The sequence below is a fragment of the Podarcis melisellensis genome (genome assembly GCF_964234715.1).
Source record: "Podarcis melisellensis genome assembly, chromosome: 5".
Taxonomy (NCBI): Eukaryota; Metazoa; Chordata; class Lepidosauria; order Squamata; family Lacertidae; genus Podarcis; species Podarcis melisellensis.
Window position 1 is genome coordinate 4,824,628 of NC_138537.1, and position 26,525 is coordinate 4,851,152.

The following is a 26,525-nucleotide window of genomic DNA, read 5'->3' on the forward strand; positions in this document are numbered from 1 at the left end:
GGTGGCAAGTAGCAATTGGGGAAATTTCCCACTGATGCTTGCACACTTTTTTGGAGGAGCTTCCAAATATGTCAGATTTCAATTATGCCCCCCCCCCCTCTCTTTCTCTTCTCACTCTCTCTCTTTTTCATTAATCACAGCAGCCTTCTTGTTGGCAGCCAGTGGCGCGAGTTAACTGTGGAAATTTCTATTGCTTTCCTTGGCCACAGCCTGTTTCCTGAGCAGTGCGTGCTTTGTCCCAGGTGTGCCATTCTGGCCTATGAAAGTGTGTCAAGGCATGTGCAGCGGTGGGGACCCCCGGGAACTGGCACTTAAAGCCCCATCAAAAGCCCAAGTGCCGACACAGCAGTAAAGCATGGACAAGTGCTTTGATCCTGAGCTCGGAGGTGCGCTTCTGTGCACTCACTCACACACAGAAGCAGCTGACACTTGCCAAGTGGTGGCTTGTGGTGGGGGCATCTGAACTGCCCTGCCACACCCCAATGAGAGTCTTGCCAGGCTTTTAAAGGGCTGCCACATGGAAGGTGGAACAAGCCTGTTTTCTGCTGCTCTGGAAGGTAGGACCCAAACCGATAAATTCAAATTATGAGAAAGGAGATTCCGACTAAACTTTAGGAAGAACATTCTGATGGTAAGAGATGTTTGAGAGTGGAAGGTGGTGGACTCTCCTTCCTTGGAGGTTTTTAAGCAGAGGTTTGATGGCCACCTGTCATGGATGCTCTAGCTGAGGAGGCTGGGGGCTAGGTCACCCCTGCATGTCTCTTCCAATTCTACAGTTCTATGATTCTAAGTTATAAAGGTTGCAGAATTCAGGGGTGTTCTACAGAATTTGGAATGCCAAGGTACACAAGTTTTTGAATTGTTAGCACTGAAAACCCCTGCCCACCCTGAGCCAGGATCAATTGATACAACTATCTGTGTTCTCCAGGGGTCAGTGGGGTACCTGGGCTTGGCAAGGAGCTGCGGATGCCGCCCAGGACAGACCTGGTGGAGGACTTACTTATAGACTGCCACTCTGCCCAAGGAGCCCAAAGATGTACAATGCAGGGAGACACTCAGCAATCAAGCAGCAAAGCTCAGTTAAATCAAAAATCTATGCAGTTCTGTTCTCGAGCAGAAATCCAGAGTCTTCTTAAGATTCTTTTCAGTACTTTTCAGGGCAACACAGACAGACAGCTTACCAAGTGGTTTCATGTACCTTGTGCTAAGCTGCCCCTTTGTAAATCTTGCTCACGTTCGCTGTGTTTGTGTGGGCAACAGGCAAACATGTGTGCTGCCTTTTGTGATAGTTTTAACTCCAAAGAGCAGCATAGCAATTCTGAACACATCTCTTCATTGTGTGCTTTTAGCCCTTAGGAGGCAGGTTTATGCAAACATTTTGGAGAGGTACCCCACCATTAGGCCCAGTTAGCATTGTCAGTTTATTTCCCCCCTCCGGGCATGTGCTGGTGCAGGCTTGCTCCTTTTATAAGTGTTAAATAAGTCTCCAGCAAATATCTTTGGGAATGGGTGGGGGTGGGGTGGGGGTGAATGTCTTTTCCTAAATAAACACGCTTGTAAAACGCACAGGAATATGTAACGCTCAGAGTTTATGTAAGCGCATCTCATGGTTTTGCTCGGCATTTTATACGGATTGGCGAAGATGGCAGTGTAAGGGTTTAGTCAATTGAGTGGTCCAGAGCATAATATTAAGAAGGAAGACCATCCACACCCCCTGCCCAAGATAAGCTTCCTTGGAAAGCATGTTACACAGAACACAGAAAAACCCCCTGTTTTTCATGGACACCAACAGATCCAGCAGTACCCTGAATGGGATGTCTGAACGTGACTTGATTAGATTTGGCTACTGGTGTGCCAAATCAGATGTCAAGTAGGGCCTTGGTCAACCTGATGGATGACCTTCTATTGAGAACGGGACAACCTTGCTCTTCCTCATGGATCTCTCTGTGGCTTTTGATACTATGGAGCCATGGTCTCCTACTAGTAAGGCTCTGTTGGAATTGGGGCAATCTGTTACAGTGGTCCTACTGAGTCCAGAGAGCACCATTGGGAGAGTGCTGTTTGGCACCCTGGCAGTTATGCTATGGCAGGAACGCAAATGGCATTTCTGTGCGCTCTGGCTTCCGTCACAGTGTTCCATTGCGCCAGAAGCGGTTTAGTCATGCTGGCCACATGACCCGGAAAGCTGTCTGCGGACAAATGCCAGCTCCCCCAGCCTGATTGCTGCACCCCATAGTCGCCTTTGACTGGACTTAACTGTCCGGGATACTTTACCTTTCCCCTTTTTACCTATCTCAAGAGACAACGGAGGCGGTGAAGTCAAACTGTTGCTTTAGCAGCACCAAAGTGACCTCCCTGGGGTGTAAGCCTGGGCAATGTGTCTGGAGGTCCTGGGTTGCCCAGACAACAAGAGCTCTTAGCCTCACTGATGTGGTCCAAAGGAAAGGAGAGCAATACGTTAGGCACTAGTTTGGCTTCAGGAGTCTCCGGAAGGAAGGAGGCACACAAAGCACCATCCAGCAAATCCACTCTGGATTTGTGTAGGGTTCACCCCTGAGCCTTTTATCCCGTAAGGCACCAGAGGTTTAGGATCAGAGTTTTCCTTCTCCTAGATGGGCTCCCTTCCCAAGTGGAGGAGCCCCATCTGCCACTCACTTTACTCAATAGCACGTGCAGAAATTGCCTTCTTGACCGCTGGACCCACTCTTGGTCTCATCCACTCAATCCTCCAGAGCCTGTCTTTGCTTGCAGGAGACATTCCTAACTCACCAAGGGTTTGAGAGCCATCGGCCACCCTCACCTGGTGTAGCCAGACAAAGCCGTTCCTGGGATGTGGCCGTTGTCAGGTGCTGAAAGCTTCTAAGAGCCGCAGGTGAGAGCTGAGTGCAGGGTAGGGACCAAAGGTGGACAAACTCCCCCAGAAGGAGCACAATGTGTCCTCCACCAGAGGTACTAGCCCTCCCCTAACACCCCATACGCTCCACCAGGCTCTTAAGGGCTTGCCTTTCCCCATCCCCTGTCCACCACCCCTGCAAAATCAGGTGCGTACTGTCAGGCCCGGAGGTCTGAAGACAGATAACTGGGATGACAGGTAGTTGGCTGGCAAGTGGGGTCCACCCTGATGCTGGTAGCTTCCTTTTATTCACAAGAGACATTGCTAAGACAGGAGGATCTGAGGAGAAGCTGGTGGAACCCTCTCCTGTCACCTGTCATTTGCTGAGCTAGTAGCTGTGCCTTCTCGCCGTTGACAGTAGTGATCCTGCACTGTAGCAAAAATGAAGTTCTCAGCACCCGCTTCTGGCAGTGCAGACTTGGGAGCCTGGGTTCGGCTGCCAGATTCCCCCCCCCCCATTGCCTGCCTTAACGCCCCCCCCCCATACAAATTCCTATAGCATTTGTACTGTGCTGCCCATCCTCTCTGGCAGTGCAGGGACAGGGGACAGGTGGTTTTCCCTTTACTGGAACCAGCCCCTCTCTATTTAGCCAGGTGGGAACAAACAAGAGCTGGTGTCCTTTCCTTTCGGCAGAGCCGCGGTCCTTCCTTCCAAGATGCTAATCTTTAAACTTGCTTGGCTTGAGCTCGCAGGCACACAAGCCCTGGCCTTCCTCTCCCGGCCAGGCCCTGCTGCGCTTTCCCCACTCAGTGGGCATTTGGGACGTGTGTCCAACTCGGTGGGGGAGGACGAGATGGCAAAACCTCATGGGTTGATGGATGCAGGTGCTCGGCAGGAATGGTGTGTTGTGTTTCTTGTGGTGTGTTGTGGTGGCAACGCTGTGATGACTGCTGAGGCAGCAGTTTTCTCCAAAGCATCCGGTGTCCCCTCCCCACCCCCAAAAGAAAGCCTTGTGGTCAAGTTGGCGTGCTGGATCCAGTGTCTCTTCCCTTCTGAAGTCCAGCTCTTCTGGTTTTTGTGTTAGCTTTATTAACACGCTGGCCTGCTGCAGGGGTGTATATGAGGCATTTGGATCCAGACGGGAGCTAAAGATTTTTATTTTTGGGGCAGGAATTAAAATGCCTTTTTTGGGATTGTTCTCTGCAGCAGTGGGCAATGTTGGCGGAGGTTTTTGAATTTCCTACAGAGCCATTTCCAGAGCAGCATAGTAACCTACGAAGAGCCCTGCGGCTGGATCAGGCCAAAGTTTCAGCATGGCACAGCATCCTGCTCTCACAGTGGCCAGACTGATGCCTACAGGCAGCCCACAAGAAGCATCCAACAGCACTCTCCCAACTGGTGATAGTCAGAGGCACCCTGCGTCTGACAGTGGAGATTGCCTCCAAACCATAGTTTGCAGTGGGGCAGGTCTGCAAACAATGGTTTGGAGGGAATTCTGGTTAGCAGTAACCATAGCACGTCTGATTGGGAGGGAACATCAGGATATGATTGGAGCAATCAAGGGAAGGGTGGAGGGCACCTGAGGGCAAGAGACCCGAGGACAGAATCTGCAGCTCATTTCCAGTTTCTAAACTAGCACGTCCTCACATTGAGTCCCCCAGATGTTTAGGCCACAACTCCTATCAGCCCCAGCCAACATGGATAATGGTTAGGGAAGATGTTGTTTCTAGTCCAGAAAAATCTAGATTGCATTAGGTTAGAGCAGGCTGCTCCGAACCATGGCTTGAGGATGGGTTTTGAAACCAGTGAACTGAGCCACTTGTTTTTCTTTGCACCAGGAGTGTGTCAATTGCAATTTGGAAGCCTCCAGCTCCCTGGTGACATTAAAAGTGTCGTCCACTCCCCCATTTCCAGTTTTAAGATTTAGGGACTACAAGTTAACTGTTTGGAGCTGTCCTGGAAAAGTCATGTTCTCCCCAAAGCAGAGGTGAGAGTGGATTCCTTCAGCTTCTGAATAAACTCGATAGCAAAGCTTTGTTCTTGGCCTAAAACTAATTCCTTCTCAAGAAGAACTGAGTGCTCTTGGAGCACAATTCGGAGAGAGATCCCCTGTGTGGTTTGGGTCTTCTCTTGCTCCTGCAGGGAGTCTTCTCCCTGCTCCCCTTTCCTGCCGTTAATTATGGCTGTGAGCTGCTGGCTCTGTGCTTCCAGACCTTCTTTTCAGAGGCTTGCAGTCTGCTCACAATGTTCCCCCTGAGCTGGAAACTTGGGAAGAGGGCAGAACTTGTTAAAACTGGAAGGAGGCACATTTGGCCCCCGTACCTCAAGCAGCAATGTTCCATATGCTCAGGGTCCAGACTGTTCTCCGGACCATGGCCCGGTGGCCATCTAAGGAAACATATTTTGCTGGTCAACCTGATCCTCCAAGAGGTGGCCAGACTTTGATAATAAAGTCAATCTCATCTAAGAGTTAGGACCTCACAGCTATGGATCCCATGTGTGCAGGTGGCAGGAGGCTTATCAGTTGGGGCTGAGGAGTGATTGTCCTGCTCCAAATCTCCTCTTCTCTCAAGAAACGGATTGGCAGTGGCTACTTGGGCTTCCTGGGAAGCACACTGAGATAGCAGCGTGATAAAATTTGCCCGTGACGCATCCGGTGTCTTCTTTCTTCTCCAAGTAGCTGTCAACCCACCGGGACGTCACATACGATGCCCGGAAAAAGATGTGACATTCAAGGCTGATGGTCCTCTGTGCCTTTCACGCCCCCTTAGGAGCAACTTCACATGCCTTGCGAGCGAAACTGGGGGCCGAAAGCCAAAATAGTACCTGTTGGCCGTGGGGATGTAGGAATTCTGGCAAGCCCCCCCAAGCCAATTATCTCAAGATCTCTCGCAGCAGAGCAAGCTGTTCTTGCCTGCTGTTTATTTTATCAGCACCTTCCTGTTCGTCCTTCTCCAGGCAGCTTACGTCCCGTTCCCAATGCAGATCTCCTGCCCAGGCTGCTTGTACTTAGGTTCAGTAGCAGAGCAACGCCACAGACCTTAAAGAGCGTTCCCTGGGCTGTAAAACTGCTTCCGCCCTCACCCTACTTTTGGGTTAAGTTCCAGGTTTCCTGATTAAATCCACTGGGCTGTTAACCAAACCTGCCTTCTCCTAGAATGCACTTTGAGGGGCTGCACTGAGGCACAGAAAGTAGGTCAGGCAAGTGTCCGCTAAAGGGCCAGAGCCTGCAACTGGGAAGAGGGTGAGCAACAGCGCAGCTGACGGATGGCTCACTCAGGGGCTGTTTTCTTGCTGAGCACTTCCAGCCGTCCGCTGGAAAGCTGCTAACTTCAGAGCAAGTGCAAAATTGCTTTATAGAAAACGATTGACGCAGGCAGAGCCTAATAATGGGCAGGGGCTGCGCGCTCTCTCTTGACGGCGTCTGCGGAGTTAGGGCTGCAAATTGCCTGAGCTAGCAGCCCGAAATGGTATCTCCTTAATAATTATAGTTGCCTTGGGTTTTATTGCTGCATGTACGAGCTGCAGTAATAGAAACATGAAGTGTAATTAAATTTGGGTTTCATAAATGCGTGACATCCCTGGAGGCATCGTATTTATAACAACCGGAATCTGCAATGCTGTTCCAGTGAAATTCTGCTAATTGCTGCAGAGTCTACCACCTGTGAGCAGAAGGACAGCTCCTGCAGGGCTGGCTTTTGCACCAAGCTGTGCCTGCTTCTCGTCTTTGCTGCTTTGATGCATCAGCTCCCTAAAATTCTGAATTTGGCAGAGGAATTGGGGAAAGGCTGTTCAAGGCTCGCCCGCCCAGCTTTGGAACTTGTCTGGATGAGCTTGATTTGGCGCTACAGACCTGCGATGGTCCAAGACTAAATCCCCCCCCCCCATGCTTTTGAATATGTTACATCACAGCAATTTTCTTTCCTTAAAGGTCAGGAGTGTATTATCCTCTGCTAAAGCAGCAGAATAGAATAGAGCCAAAAAGGAAGGAAGAAAATTATGCACCAAGGCAATCCATTTTCCGTGGCACAGAAAGCTAAATTCTGCTACTGGTATTGGATTGGATTGATCTTTATTACGGCCATTGGCCCGTCACACGACAGTTTCCCATACCACCATAATGTACTTGAACCTACTGGTATATTTCGTGAAGATTGACATCAACTGTACCTTTTACTTTTTGTAATTTATTCTGGTTTTGTTCAACCTGGGGGTTGGCAGGAACATCCCCTGCCCCATAGATGCTAGAAATCCTGCTTACTGATTCCTCTGGCCTGTGAGATCTTACTAGGCATTGTTTGCATATGTTTAAGTTCAGGGGCAGAAGTTTGCATTTCTTTTCTTTTTTCTTTTAAAAAGTCAAATTCTTGGATTGCTGAATTATTCTCTAAATCCCCATGTTCAGTTCTTGAGCTGAGCGCTTACACAATCTTGGAGGACCAACAACTCTGTCAATTGTCACTTTGCTGAAAGGCTTTTTTTGCCTTTCTTTTTAAGGGCTGCAGGAGAACACTTACATTTTTGTGGTACAAATTAAGTTAAATTTTGTAACTTTTTTTTAAAAAAGGTACCAGCGTGGGCAGACCATAGTTTTTCAATGTCATTGATTCCGCAGCTACTCATCATGACTCTTGTGCATTCCCTTTGCATTAGGTACCAATTTCCATGTCAGTCCAGAGGCTGGCACGGGAGGGAGAGATGACAATTTTCACCCTTTTGATCACTCCCCGGCCCCTGCCTTGATTTTCACCTGGCCCCTTCCAGCAGTTTTAGAAGCCCCTCTTGATTTTGCGTTTATCGTCTTTGGCCCAGCCCATTTGCATTTATGAGAACTGCGCTTGATAATGGAATACCGGATTTCTAATGGAACGTGGTCAAAGCTTGCTTTAGGCCAGAGGATGGGAATCTTTTCCAGCTCAAGGGCCTCATTCCTTTCTGAGCAACCTCCCGGGGGGGGGGGGGGAAGCATGGCAGAGTCTCCTGGAGGGGAGTGTAATGAGAACGGTTCTTTTCTTCCTGAAGAAACCAGAGGCCTTTCTCCTGGGCATGGTCGGGCAATTGGTGCCAAAGAAGGACAGAACATTTTTTATGTATGCTACAACAGCAGCAAGAATACTCATCGCAAAGTATCGGAAGACACAAGATTTACCCACCTTGGAAGAATGGCAGATGAAGGTGATAGACTATATGGGACTGGCAGAAATGACTGGCAGGATCCGAGACCAGGGAGAAGAGTCGGTAGAAGAAGATTGGAAGAAATTTAAAGACTATTTACAGAAACATTCTAAAATTAAGGAATGTTAGAAGGATGCTGGAATGAAGCTATGTGGTTTTAGCAATAATGTTACAAAGGGGTATGTAAAAATGGATTGTAAACAGGTGAAAATGTACAGTTACAGTATATTAAGATAAAATATCAAGATAAAAGCAAAAATGGTAAGGACTTGCTGAAACAACTATTGAACTAGAATACAAAAAAGGGAGGTGTGAGGAGGTCAGGGAAACAAGCAAATGAAAGACAAGACATGGAAAGACTGATTTGTTTTTAATTGTTTTTATTTTTCTGTATTTTGTATTTTTTGTTTCTTTTTTTTCTTCCTTTCATTTTTGTAACTTCTTTGAAACTTTAATAAATATTATCAAAAAAAAAGAGAGAGAACGGTTCTTTTCAAACCACTTACACATATTTCTGGTTGGTGCAAATGCCATTTGTGAAGGAGAAAGCAACAGTAGAACTCGTACTACTCTTGAGTGTTGTGTGGTTTGGTGGAAAAGATCTATTTGGTCAACATTTTTAATGGCCTGCAATAAATTGTTTGGTGTTGGTCTATCTAGGAGCATGAACTGGACTCCCCCCACAGGGTGTATTTATCAGACAATAAATCACGCTAAGCGGGGGCTCCAGAGAAGGGCTGCACCTGGACTTCCCAAAACTCTCACCTCTTCATGAGCAGCACCTGAGCAAACCGGTTGTCTCAGCTCTTCAGGCAACATAACCTGTTGGTTACCTTTCCTTCCAGAGAGCTTTGCCTTCTCTCTGAGCGCTACAGAGATGGCCAGCTACAGTGAGTGTGGGGCGATGCATAACGTTGCACCGGGGAGCTTTGTGTTTCCTTGCCCCAAGGACCAGTGAGAAGGACGGGGGAGCCCAGGTGCCGAGGAAAACAGGATGCTAGACTAGATGGCTCCCTCATGAGATCCAGCAAGGCAGTTCTTATGTTCCTTGAGCGTTCTCTTTCTTTATTTTAGGAAGTACCTTCCAACTATTTGTTAAAGGTGCTTTGTTCGCAAGGTGTGCTCTGCCCCTTTCACACTTACTTAGTGTTCTTCCTTTTTTCCTTATCCCATTTCCTTCCTCCCCCCTCCCCTTTTTGTATCTGATGTTTTCAGGTTCTTAGCGTTTTGGCAGGACTTAGTACGCTTTTAAGAGTGTGCATGTGTCTGTCTACTTATCAGTCTTTAAAAACCTGATGCCCACTCATCAGAGGCAGATGCAATCCCGTTCCTTGTCTGCAGGCTTGCTTTTAAAAAATATTTTATTTTAAGGATTTTTTTGCTTACATTTTTACATTCATATCAGTTCAGCAAAACATTTATCTTTTGGGAGTTCTCAGCCCCCAGACTTCTCCCCACCCTCCTCCCCAGTTTCCCATCATTACCTACTATCTTTTCTGCATCTTTATATCTTTATGAAATTTATTTCATTTCCCTTGTTTCAAAATTTACCCTAATTATATCACTGGTGCTATTCTAAACCTTGTTGTTGTTTAGTTGTGTCCGCCTCTTCGTGACCCCCTGGACCAGAGCATGCCAGGCACTCCTGTCTTCCACTGCCTCCCGCAGTTTGGTCAAACTCACGTTGGGAGCTTCGAGAACACTGTCCCACCATCTTGTCCTCTGTCGTCCCCTTCTCCTTGCGCCCTCCATCTTTCCCAACGTCAGGGTCTTTTCCAGGGAGTCTTCTCTTCTCATGAGGTGGCCAAAGTCTTGGAGCCTCAGCTTCAGGATCTGTCCTTCCAGTGAGCACTCAGGGCTGATTTCCTTCAGAATGGATAGATTTGATCTTCTTGCAGTCCAGGGGACTCTCAAGAGCACCAGCACCAGAATTCAAAAGCATCCATTCTTCGGTGATCAGCCTTCTTTATGGTCCAGCTCTCACTTCCCTACATCACTACTGGGAAAACCATAGCTTTAACTATGCTAAACCTACTAATGTTTTTAAGTGTTTACAGTGCTCCTTCAGGTATTCTGCAAAGTTAGTCCATTCTTTTTAAAAATCTTTTATCTTCTTGGTTTCTGAACTTCCCTGTCATTTTCGCCTTTTCGGCATAGTCCATCAATTTCACTCTCCATATTCACAGGCTTGCTTATCTCAAGATGCTCAACAGGGTGAGCTGAGAAGCATTCACCATTTTCCTGTTGAGCTCCTCACTCTGAACTCACAGCAGACTCTCTGTCTATCAGGATGCATCAATAGCCCTGTAGCTGATAAAAATATAGGGGATTTGAACAGTTCCCCATGAAAACTGTTCTGCACTGGTCAGATCACATCTGGAGTTGTAGGTGCCTCAGTTTATGATTGAAATTGGTCCTGTTTGCACGTAACACTAAACTGTGGTTTGTTTAACAAACGCGAAGTGACACTAGTCCTGTGGACGATCATACAAATACCGACAGCCGTCTAGCAAAGCAGAATGGTTGCAGATTCAGGACAGATAAAAGGAAATGCTTCATGTAATATATAGTTAAACAATTATAGGGAGGATAAGGTGATCAATGGCTACTAGTCATGATGACTCTGTACCACTGGCATGTTGGAGGCAGTTTTCTTCTGAATGCCAGTTGCTGAACATGAGCAAGAGAGTTCTGTTGCCTTCATGCCCTGCTCCTGTGCTTGTTAAAGACATCTGCTTAGCTACTGTAGGAAATGGGATGCTAGACTGGATGGGCCTTGGATCTGACGCAGACGGAGTCTTCTTCACAGTTACCCCAAACCCCTGACAATGTTCTGTGCTCTGCAACATCTGAAAGTAGTTTTTCCACCACTGAATCCTAGGAGCGCTGCCTGTTCCATCACCCAGTCAAAGGTGATATTGCTGCAATTATTTCTCAGAAAATAGATTAAAAACCTCTTACTCTTTCTTCGGCTCCATAGTGTTGTTAGGAAAATTTCCTGCTTTTGGTGGCAGCTTGTGGCTTCAGCTCGCAGGGTCGTGTTGCCGCCTTAAGCGCTCTTGACCACTCCCCCCCATGCCTTTTGGCAGTACTTTTTGAGGGGGGAGTGACGGGAGATTGGCACTTCCGCTGGACATCTCGACGTCCCACAGACTCTCGTGGGACTTTTGGGGGAGGGGGTGTGTGCCTATCCCAGGCACTCTCCCCTCTTAACTCTGCAGCCTTGGTCCGATCACGACGATTTAACATTGTGATTTTAAAAGACAGCTTTAAAACTGTTTCAGTCACCATTCTAAAAGAGTTATGCCATTGGAGGGTTTTTCACTCCCCTGCTCACAGTTCCCAGTTTTTCCCCTTTCAGACCTTTTGTGTTGTGAAGAAGGAATGGTGGGGAAATGTCCCCCCCCCCCCCGGCATGATGACCTTCACATAATTTGGCACCAAGGTGTGTTGGGACACATGGTGTGTTTCTTCCTTGTGTGCTAGTATTGCTTTCTGGGTGAAGTTGACCTGGAAGAGTTGCCATCCAGGCCGGTCCCATCTTGCTGCTGCTCCCCACTGGCAGTCACCCCTCCCATGTCAATGTGAAAGGCCTTTGGGATGAAGGATTTGGAGGGGTGGGGAGACTTAGCAGGGTTGGAAGCGGTGTACGGCTCCCCCTCAGCCATGCTGGACCATGCAGTTCAGAATGCAACTTTTCTCCCTCTTTACTCTCCAGGTAATCAAGCCGGACGGTTGTGACAATGAAACAACAGAAACAGCTCAAGGATCAGATCCTCCTGGGAGTTCCCCGGGCGCTTGTGTGCTTCGTGATCCAGGAAAAGGCGATGTTAACAGCCCGGACGTTGTTATAGAGGCTCAGTTTGATGACGAAGATGTTGAGGGCAAGCAAGATGGCTCAAGGGAGACCAAGGATCAGAAGCAGCTGTCCCTGGGGGCTGGAGAAAATGGTGAGTTGGGGTTCAGCCGCAAATGGTAGAGCCAGCTGCTCTTCCCCGCCTTTTCCACTTCCATTTCCTTTAAAAGCAAATCAGGAGCTTAAATTGCTTTAGTACTGTTGTGCAGCCTATAACTTTTTTTTTTTGGCTGGGGGCGGGGCAGGGAGGGACAGGTGTCTATAAACATACCTGAAAACAAAACCACAAAAAATTAAAAATATAAAGAAAGCAATGTGGGGTGGACTTGAAGGGCTGCTGGGCCTGAGTCATATTGTGTCTGAAAGGCAGTGGGGAGCCACTGAATGCATTTTTGCAATGACCCTGAAAGAGTTATTTGTGTGGCAGGAGTGATTCTATGGAGCCCAGAATAGACTCACCTGCAGCCTGACATTTAATCATGTAAGCATACCCTTGCAATGCTGTTTAAGCAAATATTGGCACTTGCCATGCAATATACCAGTCTGTGGAAAGTAACCCACAACTGCATATCAAAAGGACCCCAATTTTAGGGGCCCACTTTGTTGGGATCGCTTTGATTCCCTTGTTGCTATTGTCTTTATTCACTGTAGACACACCAATAGGATGCATTTATATAAAAGTTACTGCATGTAGTAGCACCCTTGTGGTTTGTGACATCAAATGGTCACGTGGAAAGATTTAAACAGGGCAGGCTGCAAGAGCTTTGAAAAGACATGCAATGGAACACATCAGAGACGTCTGCGTTTGTAGATCTGGTGGGACGTTCTGCAGAGCTTCAGCACCCGACGTTTGACCTGGCCATTGAAGGGGCATGTGAGCAGGATGCCAAGCCATTGATAAGGGAGGGAGCTGTATTAGATCTTTTGCCCTACGAAATTTAACTCCAAAAGGTTTCAGTGAGGAAATGGATTTTCTCTCTTTGCTGGGAATATCCGCATGCATGTTTCTCTCTCTTTCATTGTCACTGTTTTCCTGCTACTTTTTGAGTCTTCCACTCCGTTACCTATTTATTCTGGCTTTCTGCCAGTAAGGGTCAAAAGCCCTCCCTTGATTCCATTGTACACATTAAAAGTTCTCCATTCCAGAGTTCCTTTCCATTGATATCACTGGACTATTATAGGCAGTTGGTTCCAGTTGATATAAAAGGTTTCATTTGGGATGCCTCTTGTAACACAAGTCTCTGGCGTCCTTTCCTTTTGAGAATTTCAGCTAGACATTTTTATTTAACTTTCTTAGGTGTGTATGCAACTATTTAGGCGTCTGTATATATTTTGAAGAGTTTTCTGTTACGATTTGAGCCTCACTAACCAGGCTTTTGGGGTAGTTTTCAATTTCTACAGGTTGTTTTAAATTTGGGGGGCCCTGTTGCTTACTTTGTTTTTGTTACTCAAGTTTTCTCAATACATCTGTTTATACATTTTAAATTCTTGCAGTATTTTTTTATTTTGCAGAATGTAGCCAAATAACTTAAGGTTGGCATTAATTGGGTGTGGGAGTATTGCAATGTATTACATTTAGTACCTATCACCTCATTTCCTATTTGTCTGTATTATTAGTGCCCCCCCCCAAAAAAAATTCCACCCTCCCCTCACCTCCCCTCAAAAACCCTTCATTGTGCCTGGAGTAATTCTCAGTCCTAGCACCTGGATTTTTTTTGCCTGCCACTGAATTCTGTCTCTGCTTTTGTGGTTGGTTTTGCTCAGAGATGGTTCAGAAACAGTATTCAAGGGCAGCTCCTTGCAGAGCACGACTGACGCTGCTTGGGTAGCTGAACTTTGATGTAGATGTTTTGCCACTTGCGATTGTGATGTTGGTAGGAGAAGATACTGCAGTTGTGTGGGTTCCTCTTGCATGCAGAGTGTTCAGTGAGCCTCAAATTTTCAATCTGCCCAAGCTCGGGGGAGGCCTAGAAAATGCTGCGTTCAGGGCTCTATTATGCAGCAAGCCTAGCTGGGCTCAGATACAGCCAAAACTTCATGCGAGCTTCCCTGATTTTGAAGCCATTCTTAGCAACACACCCAGGAGCTGTTATTGTGAGTGACACTTTTGGTTGTGAAGTGCTCTCTGGCCTTTCTAGCTAAAGCAGCCTTCGCATGGATGTGCTGGCTGGGAATGAGGGGAGTCTTTAAAACCCCCACCCAACCTACACACAGAGGCAGATGGGAGGAAAACAGCACTCTTTTCTGTACATTCCCTTTGTAGTAAGGCTGGTCCTAGCACCTGAGCTTGTCCCAGCCCTGAGATGCACACATTTGTCAGATCCTCCAGCCTGCCTGGCGTTTCATCCACATCGTTTGCATTTTCATTCAGTGCTCCCAGTTGTGTAAACTCTCTTAGCTAAATAGGCACAGCAAATACAGGAACTAGGAAAGAGGTAGTAAGATGGGATTTCCAAAGAAAGAGTTGGAAGGAAACATCATCAGGGAAGTTGCGTTTGGTGGGGTTTTTTTGAGAAACTTGCCTGAACACTTTGGGAATGCATTGTATAGACTGCCCTGGCTGGTGTTCCCTTTCTCCTCCCACCCCCCAAATGCACATGGCAGGTAGGTGGCATTCTGCACTGCCTGATCGGGCGATTTCAGGCAAGATGAGCTAAACCTTTAATTGAGAAACGTTTCCAGGTAAGAGGACGCTGTGGTTAAACACGTTGGTCTGGCACTTCCTGGTTCTGGGAAAGGGGATATTCCATGTTTTGCTCACCAGGTTTGCTTCTAGCCTCCTGGCCCTATCATTACATAGCTGGAAATTCCAATCTCGCCATGGGATCTATAAGACATGGAATGTCACAGCTGATGAAGGAATCTGAACCTCTTAAGGAGAAGTTTTGGAGTCTGAGCTTGGTCTTGAAAACAGGATGAGGTTGTGTATACAACCAAGAATTAGGCTTCGTTGGCTAGCTTGGATGTTGTAGTTCAGGAATTTGGTGCAAAGGTATCTCATGTCTGGCTAACAGCAGCATATCACAAGTAGAAGTTCACAAATTCCCTCACAGGGAATGTCTATTTGCATCCAGCAACTGGAAATTAAATGTTCCGGCCCTGCCTGGTGCTGTGCTGCCATACAGGACCTGCAGGGATTGGTTAATTGATATTTAATGCATATTCTGTCCTTCATCTGTAGATCTCATGGCAGTTCACAACATAAAAATACAAGAAAAAAACACACAAAATACACAATAAAAACAAGAACAAGAACAACACACACATGCACCCCCACAGCACATTTAAAAGTCTATAGGATGTCAGATCAGCCAAAGGCCTGGTTAAAGAGGAATGTTTTCACCTGGTGCCTAAAGGTGTTTAATGAAGATGCCAGCTGAACCTGCCTGGGGAGAGCATTTCACAAATGGGAAGTCGCTGCAGAAAAGGCCCATTCTCATGTTGCCACTCTCCAGGCCTCTTGTGGAGGAGGCACACAGAGAAGGGATCTGCCTTCTGGACTGCGCTTGGGAATCTCAGGCCATACAACATACAGACTTACCTGTGTTGAGGGAGAGGCTGTAGCCGAGTGGCAGAGCATCTGTTTTGCATGCAGAAGGGCCCAGGTTCAGTCCTGGGCATCTTGAAGGTGAGGCTGTGAGAGTCCCCTCCCAAAACCTGGAAAGCCACTGCCAGTCACAGTACAGTGGTACCTCTGGTTACGTACTTAATTTGTTCTGGAGGTCCGTTCTTAACCTGAAACTGTTCTTAAACTGAAGCACCACTTTAGCTAATGGGGCCTCCCACTGCTGCTGCGCCACTGCTGCACAATTTATGTTCTCATCCTGAAGCAAAGTTCTTAACCCGAGGTACTATTTCTGGGTTAGGGGAGTCTGTAACCTGAAGCGTATGTAACCTGAAGTGTATGTAACCCGAGGTACCACTGTACTGGGCTAAGTGGGGGCCAATGGCCTGACTTTGCCTATGGCATCTTCCAATTCCCCCAACTTTTAAATAAGCATTGAGTGCAGATGTAACTGTTCCGTGTGGAGCTAACTACTGCCTTGTCTCATCCTGGATTGACTTCTGTATGCAACTTCTTATCTGTGCTGTTTGCAGTTTCTTCTTCCTTGATGAAACCCTTTGTCTTTGCCTTTTCCCTGCCCACCATGAACACTGGGAGACTTCATGCTCTGCCCCCCACCCCACGGAAATAAGAAAAAATGGTTCAGCAAGGAATGCTGAAGCCTGTCGTTCTCTCTTAGTTCTATTAAATTTACCTTTATCTCAAAGTATGGGACGCGGGAGGGGACGCGGGTGGCGCTGTGGGTAAAAGCCTCAGCGCCTAGGGCTTGCCGATCGAAAGGTCAGCGGTTCGAATCCCCGTGGCGGGGTGCGCTCCCGTTGCTCGGTCCCAGCGCCTGCCAACCTGGCAGTTCGAAAGCACCCTCGGGTGCAAGTAGATAAATAGGGACCGCTTTCTAGCGGGAAGGTAAACGGCGTTTCTGTGTGCGGCTCTGGCTCGCCAGAGCAGCGATGTCACGCTGGCCAGGTGACCCGGAAGTGTCTTCGGACAGCGCTGGCCCCTGGCCTCTTGAGTGAGATGGGCGCACAACCCCAGAGTCTGGCAAGACTGGCCCGTACGGGCAGGGGTACCTTTACCTTTACCTTTACCTATGGGACGCGGGTGGCGCTGCGGGTTAAACCACAGAGCCTAGGACTTGCCGATCAGAAGGTCAGCGGTTCGAATCCCCGTGACGGGGTGAGCTTCCGTTGCTTAGTCCCTGCTCCTGCCAAGCTAGTAGTTTGAAAGCACGTCAAAGTAGATAAATAGGTCCCGCTCCTGTGGGAAGGTAAATGGCGTTTCCGTGTGCCGCTCTGGTTCGCCAGAAGCGGCTTAGTCATGCTGGCCACATGACCCGGAAGCTGTACGCCGGCTCCCTCGGCCAGTAAAGCGAGATGAGTGCCGCAACCCCAGAGTCGGTCACGACTGGACCTAATGGTCAGGGGTCCCTTACCTTTACCTATCTCAAAGTACCGTATTTTTCGCTCTATAAGACGCACCAGACCACAAGATGCACCTAGTTTTTGGAGGAGGAAAACAAGAAAAAAAATATTCTGAATCTCAGAATCCAGAACAGCAAGAGGGATCGCTGTGCAGTGAAAGCAGCAATCCCTCTTGCTGTTCTGGCTTCTGGGATAGCTGCGCAGCCTGCATTCGCTCCATAAGATGCACACACATTTCCCCTTACTTTTTAGGAGGGGAAACAGTGAGTCTTATAGAGCAAAAATTACGGTATCTCAAGGTTTCTCAACCATGCGAGTCACAAGGGTCAAATGGAGGTGCTGGTGTGTGTGTGTTTGTGTGTGTGTGTGTGCGCGCACACACACATCTCAGTTGGCCCATGTGTGTGAGGTTCCCCACCTCTGATGTAGCTGTTTGAGTCCTTTAAAGGCCCAGGTGTGTGGATGCAGCAGGTGGAGGAAAGGACAGGGATGTCTTTCCTGAGCTACTTTTTCCTTTTACCTGATCTTAGTGCGCTTGGGGTTAGCACCAAGCACACACCTGCTCCTTACTTCTTGCTCACATGGGCAAGAAAACTCAGGAGCATTAACTGCATCAGGTACTGCATTTTTTTTTTAAAAGCACAGCTTGGATCTTGGGCAAACACAACCATTACTCTTGCCAGAATGTTATAACTGGGATAGTGAGCATCTCCTCACTGCTTTCCTTTCCATCCAGTCTGGAGGATGCATTTTCCCACTGTTTGCTGGATATTTCTTTCTTTCTTTCTTTCTTTTTTAAAAAAGTCAGAAAACACAATATATTTTCATTTGGAAGTGGGAATTGCTAACATTAATTGTGCTCCTCTTGGAGAGAGTCGCAAATTTCCACAGCAGCAAGCCTGGAAAAAATAACTTTGGATCTGTCATGGTTAATAAGTGTTTTAATCTGACGGCTTTAAGGGCTCGTTTTGGCCACTTCAGCTGTCCTGGTTAATCTAATTTGTGCAAGAGACTTTCATGAAAAGGTTTAAATATGTACATATATGAATACAACCTCTCTCCGTCTTGGAGCAGGAGGAGGGGCTGGTGGCTCAAGCGCAGTTTACCAGGCCTCTGAAAAGCTGCCGTCTCGGAGGGGTGCTAACGCTGCAATTCTAATTTGCTGCTAATAACAGAACTAATTGGGGAGGTTTCTTGCCATTAGTGCCTAATTTTCTTTTCAGCAAAGCTATAACAATTTTCGGTTTTGTCAGGTAATCACCCAAAAGGAAAACAAGGGGATTAAAGCACCGGTTTTTCCCTGGGCTGGAGCTCCTGGCGGGTGTTTTCACTGTAAGATAAGCTTAGCAAGCCCTGCCCAAGCTAACATAGTAAATCTCCCACTGCAAACACAGCGCTGCCCAGGGTGGAAATATTGAATGGTCACCGGATAACCACGACAGCAAAGGTTCGGCATAGTTTATTTCTGGTTTGGCAAATGGCAGCTGCCTCCTTTTCTATGCCCCTCCCCACCTTATCCCCACACTTTTACCTCCCTGTTCAGCTGTCTGGGATTTCTCCCAGTTTCCTTGATTCTCCCTTTGCTCGCCCGCATCTTCGCTGCTCCAGACTCGTCTGCACTGCAGTTCTCATTGGGCATGTGCCCACGTGACTCCCCACCACTGGAGGCCAATAGAAGCCGTGGGCTGCCGGTGCTGCTTTTTAAGTTACTCTGCCTCTGCCTGATCGTGGCCCCTCATTCACTGCTGGAGCAATGGATGCAAGCGTTGGCCTGTTGTTAATAAGCAGCGTGGGCATGCAAGGTTGGCGAGGGAGCAGCACTCTTCCTAGAGTGGTCCTGAAAGCACCCAGTTAAATGCCCGGTCATGATTGCTGCTTCCTTAATGTCTCAGATCTCTTTGCTGTGGTGCACGTTTCACTGATGAACGGATGGGCAAGGGATTTGGAATAAAAAGAAGCAAAGCAAAACGAAACACAAGGCGTAATCAGTTTTGTGGAGCGTACTGCTACAAAATGCAGGGACGGCCATCAGATTTAGATGGCTTTTCAAGGATGTTAGATAAACCCAAGGAAGAGGGAGAGGCTGTGTTGGACATCCCCCCAGCACCAGTTTCTACGGTGCCAAGTTCCTCCTGCACAGCCGTAGGCCGTGTGGGTCGGATTCAGCTAACTCGCTCCACTCGCATAAGCTAGTGCAGGGGTCTGCAACCTTTAAGACAAAAAGAGCCACTTGGACCCGTTTCCGAAGGAAAAAAACCTGGGAGCCGCAAAACCATTCCAACATTTAAAGCATGCGCGCCGCTGCCCTCTGATCTGACAGTGGGTGGGAAGGTGACGTCGGGATGGTGCGTGACTAATGCACGCACCGCCCCCAAGCGACGTCACAGCCAGTACAGCGCCCGCCACAGTGGGGAGTGTCGGGGCGCACAATGCGCCTCCTCCCCTCGCTAGTATCTGCCCCGGAGCCACGGCAAAGGTGTAAAAGAGCCACATGCGGCTCCGGAGCTGCGGGTTGCACACCCCTGAGCTAGTGCAAGGATTCTTGCTACTGTAAGGATGCTTTCGCCCCTCTCTCTGCATGCCCCCTGGGTCTCCCCAAAATCTGCTCTGGGGGACAGGGGAGCCCCCCCAGAACATCATGCAGGGGGAGCAGAGGAGATGATTGATCCACTGGGCAAGCAGGAGTCCTTTTGCAGATGGAATGGTCTCCTTGTGCTATATTTCTCCAATGAAAATAGAGACATCCTAAATAATCACAATCATTTTATTATTTATACCCCACACATCTGATTGTGTTGCCCCAGCCACCCTGGGCAGCTTCAAACGTATATAAAAAACATAACAAAACATAAACATTTAAAAACCTCCCCAAACAGGACTGCCTTCAGATGGCTCCTCAAGTTTGTACAGTGGTCCCCCGCAAGACGAATGCCTCGCAAGACAGAAAACTCGCTAGACAAAAGAGTTTTCCGTTTCGGAGGTGCTTCGCAAAACGAATTTCCTATGGGCTTGCTTCGCAAGACGAAAATGTCTTGCAAGTTCCTGCGGGTTTTTCCTCCTCCCCCCCTTTTTCTAAGCCGCTAAGCCGTTTATCTGCTAAGCCGCTAAAAGCCGCTAATAGCGCTAATCCATCAATGGGCTTGCTGTGCAAGACGAAAAAACCGCTAGATGAAGAGACTTGCAGAACGGATTCTTTTCATCTTGCGAGGCACCACTGTATAGTTACTCATCTCCTTGGCTTGAGGGCTGCATAACTCCATACCTTCCAACATTTCTCTGATGAAAATAGGGATGTCCTAAGGAAAAGCGGGATTTTGCAGGATAAAATCAGAAACCGGGACGGCTTCCGTAAATCCAGGAATATCCCTGGAAAAGAGGAACACTTGGAAGTTCTTCAGCAGTGGGAAATGGGAGAGGAATAGGAGGGGCACCACAGCAGCAGTATTAATTTTCAAGAGTGGCAGCTTGAGTTTGGGGCATTCCTCTGGTTCTTTTGGTTCTTCTCACACACCCATGTGGAGCAGAGAACAATTAAGATTGTGGGTGGGAAATTAAGTTAAGTGGACTGGGAGATGAATTGGAAGAGCACAAGCGCGTCACCTGTGTCATGTCACCTGTCCTGTCACCTGGCGGCTGCAATTCCACCTGGCAGCCTCAGTGGGAGAGATGGGAAGCAGGGCTCCCTCCATAGGCACCTCCTGCCCATGAGCTGTTTCTCTGCTGCCTGGGCATTATGAGAACGAAAGTATTTCATTTAATTTATATGCCACCTTTAACTTCCAAGATCTCATGGTTCGGCCAAGAGATGGTGACTGGCCAAGGGTCACCCAGGGAGCTGCTCCATAGCTGAGTGGGGATTCGAACTTACTCTCCCAGGTCCTACTCCAAAACTTTATAACCATTGTACCACACTGGATCTAAGAATTGGTGCCTGAACTTGGTTTTTTCCTCTTCCCTCCCTGTCCCTCACTTTTTGCATGTTGTGGCTTTTAAAAAGAAAGAAAGAAAAAGATTACAGAACAATTCCTTGTTCTGTAAGCCACTCTGGGAGCCTTTGGGGCTGAACATTCATAAGTAAATAAATGGATAACCGTTGCCTCTTGGTTTACGTCTTGCTGGCATCCTCTCTCACCCCTCCCTCCCTTAGAGCAGGGTGGTGAACCTGCGGCTCTCTAGAAATTGTTTAACTCTGACCATCCCATTGGGCATGCTGGCTGCTGGGGCTGCTGGGAGTTGGAGCCTAGCGGCATGTGGAGGGCCACACGTCCCCCACCCAGCCCTGGACGACTGATGCAGGGCTTTTCATAAGCTTTATGAAATAACTACGGCTGGCCCTTCGCCGAAGACTATCTCCTTGCAAGGTGCGGTTTTGAATTCTAGGCTAAATGTGCATTTTATAACCTTTCATAACATTCTTTAAAGGAAATTAAATATTTTAATGAACACGATCACTTAAAGGGGACTATTTATGTAATGCGAAAAGTTAAAGTGACCCCAACGCAAGAAATGCCAGGAAACTCTAACGCTTTTTATTTGCATTTAATAAATAGAGCGTGTTTTCCACCATTTTGTTTATTATGGCTGGTATAGATGTACTTGTAAATTTTGGGGTTTATTTTTATTTTAGCAGATGTGCACAATGGACGTTGACCATATATCTGTTTCCCATTGCAGCCTGGAGGGATATTGCAATGCCACTATTTGTTCCAAGGCAATTTTGACATGCCCTTTCCTCTTCCTTTGGCTTCTTTCAGTCTGGGCCGGCGCTCCAAGCTGCCCCTCGGGACTGCCAGGCAGGGACATTAAAAGGCTCGAAGGAAGGGAAGGAAGCAATTGTAATGTGTGCGCTTTTATGTGTGTGTTCCGTAGGGAGGGACCTGGAGACCTGCGGCCCCCGCCATGCGAAACAGGAAGACTCTTCCAAGCCGAACGATCCGGACCAGTTCCTGCAGAAGACTGCCAAGGTAGCATCCCGTTGTAACTGACCTCAGTGTGCTGTCGGAAGGGTTTGTTTCCATTCCCCTGAAAGCAAGGGGAACGGCCGCAGCGGCAGAGGGTCCCAGGTCCCACCCAGGTCCCAGGCATCTCTAGGTAGGGCTAGGAGAGAACCCCACACCCTGAAATCATGGAGAGCTGCTGGCAGTCAGTGTAGTCAGTATTAAGCCAAATGGATGCCGTGACCTGGCTTGGTATAATGTCACTTCCTGCATTCCAGCTCCTTGGGCATAAGACTCTCATCCAAGCCTTTTGCTTCTTCCAATCACCCACTCACTGGCTGTTTGTGAGATGCTCAGCTTTGGGTGCCAGACATGCTCAGGCCGACATGTTGAAGTGGGGTCATGTTAAGAAATCCCCACTCAGCCATGAAGCGCTCCCTGGGTTCATTTGGGCCGGTCTTTCTCTCTCAGCCTCACTTACCACACCGTTCTTGTTGAGGTCATCAGACAGGGCTGTCCCGTGGGGATCTTTGCACTCATCCTAGAGCTCCTTGCAGGAAAAGCAGGATGCCGGTGCAATAAATAAAATCCTATTTCAGCTCAAGGACATCTGATATTGGGGGGACCTGATTTGTTTGGGTCATGTGAACAAACTGGCAACCAGCGCTGCTATTTTAAACCGGGTTATGCGAGTCCTAAACGTAACCTGGCTGCAGCATTCTGGATCAGCTGAAGCTCCCAAGTTGTCTTTAAGGGCAGCCTATGCAAAGCACATTGTAGTAGTCCAGTCTGGAGGTTATCAGAGCATGGAGTGCCATGGCCAAGTCAAGGGGCTGTAGCTGCCAAACCAGCTGTGGGTGGAAATAGGCACTCTTAACCTCTGATGTCACCACTTGCGCCTCCCATGAGAGCATTGGATCCTGGAGTTCCCCCAGAGATTTGGAGCTGCTCCTTCCAGGTGATTGCAATGTCCAGTCCAGAACAGGCTGCCTCCCCTCCTTGTTCTTATGTGGCCGTGGCTGCCCTGTAGGCACAAGACCGGCCAGCTGCTTCTCGCCCCCTCGGGAGTGTTCTTTAAAAAGAGGAGTAGTCATGGCCCACGTGAAAGCATTTCGGCACGCCGTGGGTTTGGTCTGGGCTTGGCTCCTTTGCTCTGTTGTTCGGAATTAAATGCATCCCTTTCCTGCGCTCCCGTGCGCAACTCCCTGTGGCTCCTGCAGGTGGTCTACATCTTGGAGAAAAAGCATTCCAGGGCAGCCACCGGCTTCATCCGCCTCCTGACCGACCGCAACAGCGAGCTCTTCAAGAAGTGCGCCATGTTCTCTCCTGTGGACCACAGAGTGCCTCGTGCGTACGTGGCCTTGGCTGACTGCCCGCCGGACTTCATCACCAGGCCTGAGGACTATTCCAACACGCTGTTCATCTGCCGTATTGTGGACTGGAGGGAAGACAGCAACTTTGCCCTCGGGTATGTGCACATAGGTACAGTGTTACCTCAAGATGCGAATGGGATCCGTACCAGAGCCCTGCTCACATCCCGAACAGAACGTAAGACGCATCTTCGCGTGTGGCGTTTTGCTGCTTCTGCGCATGCGCGTGACGTCATTTTGACTGTCTGCGCATGCAGAAGTGGCGAAACCTGGAAGTAACGCGCTCCATTACTTCTGGGTCGGCGCGGAACGCAACCCGAAAGCGCTCAACCTGAAGCGTATTTATCCCGAGGTACGACTGTATTTATTTATGTATTTGCAGGTTTCATAAGCCACCTTGGCAGTCAAAAGAATAAAATCAAAGCACAAGAGGTTACAGACTCAGTATGCTAAAAGCTATAAAGCAATACCTACAGTTTTAAAGTTAATACTCCTATAAAATGACTGGGTCACACTTAAGGGGGAAGCCTTCTCAAACAAAAAGATGCTTCAGTAGATGCCTTAATGTCAAAAACACTGGGCACTTGTCTGATTAATTTATATCCTGCCCTTCCTCCTGAAGGAGCCCAAGGCAGCCGTAGGTAACTGATTCCAGAGGACTGGTGCATCAACACTAAAAGCCCAGTTCCTAGTGTACATGAAGTCCACTGCTGGGGGTATGTAGCATTCTCAGCAGTCAACCATTTGAGGAGTGCTGCTGCCAGGCAGCAATATACTGGGCAAGGTGGTCCCTTAGGTAACCTGGTCCCAGGTTATTCAGGGCTGAGGGTCAAATCATGAACTGCACTGGTAACATAGTGGTAAGCAGTACAGCTCCCTTAGCAGGAGCCTAGCATGGCAATCTTGGTGCCGCATTCGGCACTGGCTGCATCTTCTGGACCAAGCCAAGTGAAGCTGCACATGGAGCACATTGTAGTCATTCCAGCATGTGGCTGCTGGCTGAAAGACATCTGAAGGCAGCCCCGTATAGGGAGGTTTTTAATGTTTGATCTTTTATCGCTTTTATGATTATTATTAATAATAATATTCTATTGGGAGCCACCCAGAGTGGCTGGGGAAACCCAGCCAGATGGGTGGGGTATAAATTTATCATCATCATCATCATCTTAAGTGATTAAGTGGCAATTATTATTATTATTATTATTATTATTATTATTATTATTATTATTTAGTATTTATATGCAACCCATCTGACTAGGTTGCCCCATCCACTCTGGGCGGCTCCCAACAGAATATAAAAGCATAATGAAACATCATTAAAAACCTCCCTTCAGACGTCTTCTAAAGGTTGTATAGTTACTTATCTCATTGACATCTGATGGGAGGGTGTTCCACAGAGCGGGCGCCACTACTGAGAAGGCCCTCTGCCTAGTGGTGACCCAATGGTGTCACTGCCTGCAGCTTGCCAGGGACTGCCCCGCCCCGCCCCACCTGGAAGACGTTGGTCTTGAGTGGTACGAACCTTCTCTGCCTGCCCTGCCGCTTACCCTAAGAAATATGAAAAAGAGAATGGGGTTTCCTTTGAGGTTGTGCCCTCCGAATCCCCCTTGGAAGTGGATCCTGATCAGGGGCGAGTGAAACCTGGACTGTGTCCTGGTGGTGTGCTTTTAGGGGAGGGGGGTTCACTTCCGCAACTCTTGGGTGCCACCTGGTGGTCAATCGAAAGGTCCTTCCTCTTGGAAGGTGGCTGCTTTGACAGGTGAACAGAGGAGGGTGTTGTTGTTTTTTGCAGTTTGCTTTTCGTGGGGAAAGTAGCAGCAGAGGAAAGGTAATGGGTTGTGTGTGTGTGTGTGTGTGTGTGTGTGTGTGTGTGTAGCTGAAGGTGAAAGAATCCCATCATATCCCCCTACAGGTCTTAGGGTGGTACCTGCACTGCCCTTGGCTGGCTCATAGCTTCACCTGAAAGAGAGCAACTGCAAGAGGCAGATAAGAGGCAGGTGTGCAGGTGCTTCAGGTTTAAGCATTTTGCATCTCTGGAGGGGTCAGGATTTAGAGATATCGCTTGGGACACTTGGCCGGAATACGCCAAGGTTTCCTGGGTGCAAGTGTCCGAAGATCTGGAGGCCTCACTGAGTGTCTTGACACTGACCTTACTATCATTTCCTGACCTCTGTTGCCTCTTTGGTTTTTGAGAGCAAGGGCACCCTTGGCAAATCAGTCAGAGCTGAGCCCCCAAGCTGCATTGGCTCCCACCACCCACCAAACTTTGCCCTTCAACATGGGCAAGTGCCTGAGATTGATAGAGCTTGGGTCAGTTTGAGCTGAGAAAGAGCTGATGCGAACGCTTTCCAGTTTCGATTTTGCAATACCAAATTCAGTGGCGTAGGCGTTTTTCCTGAAAATGTAGAAAATGCAGCCACTTAGATATTACGAAGATTTATTGTCCTCTTAAAAAAAATTCTTGCCTGGTGCCATTGTTTCCTTTGTTGCCTGCATTTTGGCAACATTCCTCCCTCTTTCCTGAATTACTTACCTGGGTGATGCAGTGAGGTCACCTTGCTAATTACCTAGTTGGCTGTGGCTACAAAATGAGGTCACTGAGTGCAGTTGGGCAGTGAGGGCAAGTGAAGGGCATTATAAAAGTGAGTATTCAAATATTTTTGTATGGAGTGTGGACAAATCACCCAAAGGGGAGGTGCTTTTTGGCATTACTGGAAACACTTGTGAAAAACTGGGAGTAGCTCCTAGTTGTTCGATGTTATTGAGGCCCTTTGGCTGAGATCTGCCAGTTAATACGGATGCATCTACACAACATTACCATTGCTTTTCCAACCGCCTAAGATACCCTCTTGCTGTTCTCTGTAGCAGGACGTCAGTGTTGTCTGGGAATCTGCAGAAGGGTATTAAGGAAGTTCCCTGGGGAGCAGTAATGCCAAGACTGGCATCACAAAAAGGGAACGGATAAGAACTGTGAACAGTTCAGTTTTTTCACACACACACCATTTGTGATAGTGCAAATACGTCTGGCCCTCATTACCAATAGTTCTGCTGAGTCTCTAACACTTGCTGTTGCTGCTTGCAAAAAATCCCTTGATCCAGGCTCAGGCCGGCGTTGGTGTTGGACTTTGCTTCTCTTTCCCTTTCCTGCACAAAAGTGCTTGCATTTGGACGCACCGGCCCATAGGACGCACCAATTTTTTTTGGGGGGGGGAAATAAAGAAAAAAAAATTCCCCCCCCAGGCGCTTGTGGGGCCAGCAGCGGGGAGAAGCGCTCTTCACCCCGCCGCCCGCCTGCAGACCAGGTCCGGGGACAGCGGGAGGACGCGCTGCGCCTCCCAGCTGTCCCCGGAGCTTGCAGGGCAGGCAG

At 48.2% G+C, this 26,525-nt stretch overlaps 1 protein-coding gene across 5 annotated transcripts in view; it reads left to right on the forward strand.

Annotated features, from left to right (window-relative positions):
- DIS3L2 (DIS3 like 3'-5' exoribonuclease 2) overlaps positions 1–26,525 on the forward strand; it is a 211,185-nt gene that overhangs the window by 82,631 nt on the left and 102,029 nt on the right. For all 5 annotated transcript variants that reach the window (XM_081910808.1, XM_081910811.1, XM_081910809.1 and 2 more), the window contains 3 exons: positions 11,728–11,959; positions 21,721–21,815; positions 23,009–23,256. In XM_081910808.1, the coding sequence (XP_081766934.1) occupies positions 11,728–11,959; positions 21,721–21,815; positions 23,009–23,256 (575 nt within the window). The remainder of the gene's footprint in view (positions 1–11,727; positions 11,960–21,720; positions 21,816–23,008; positions 23,257–26,525) is intronic.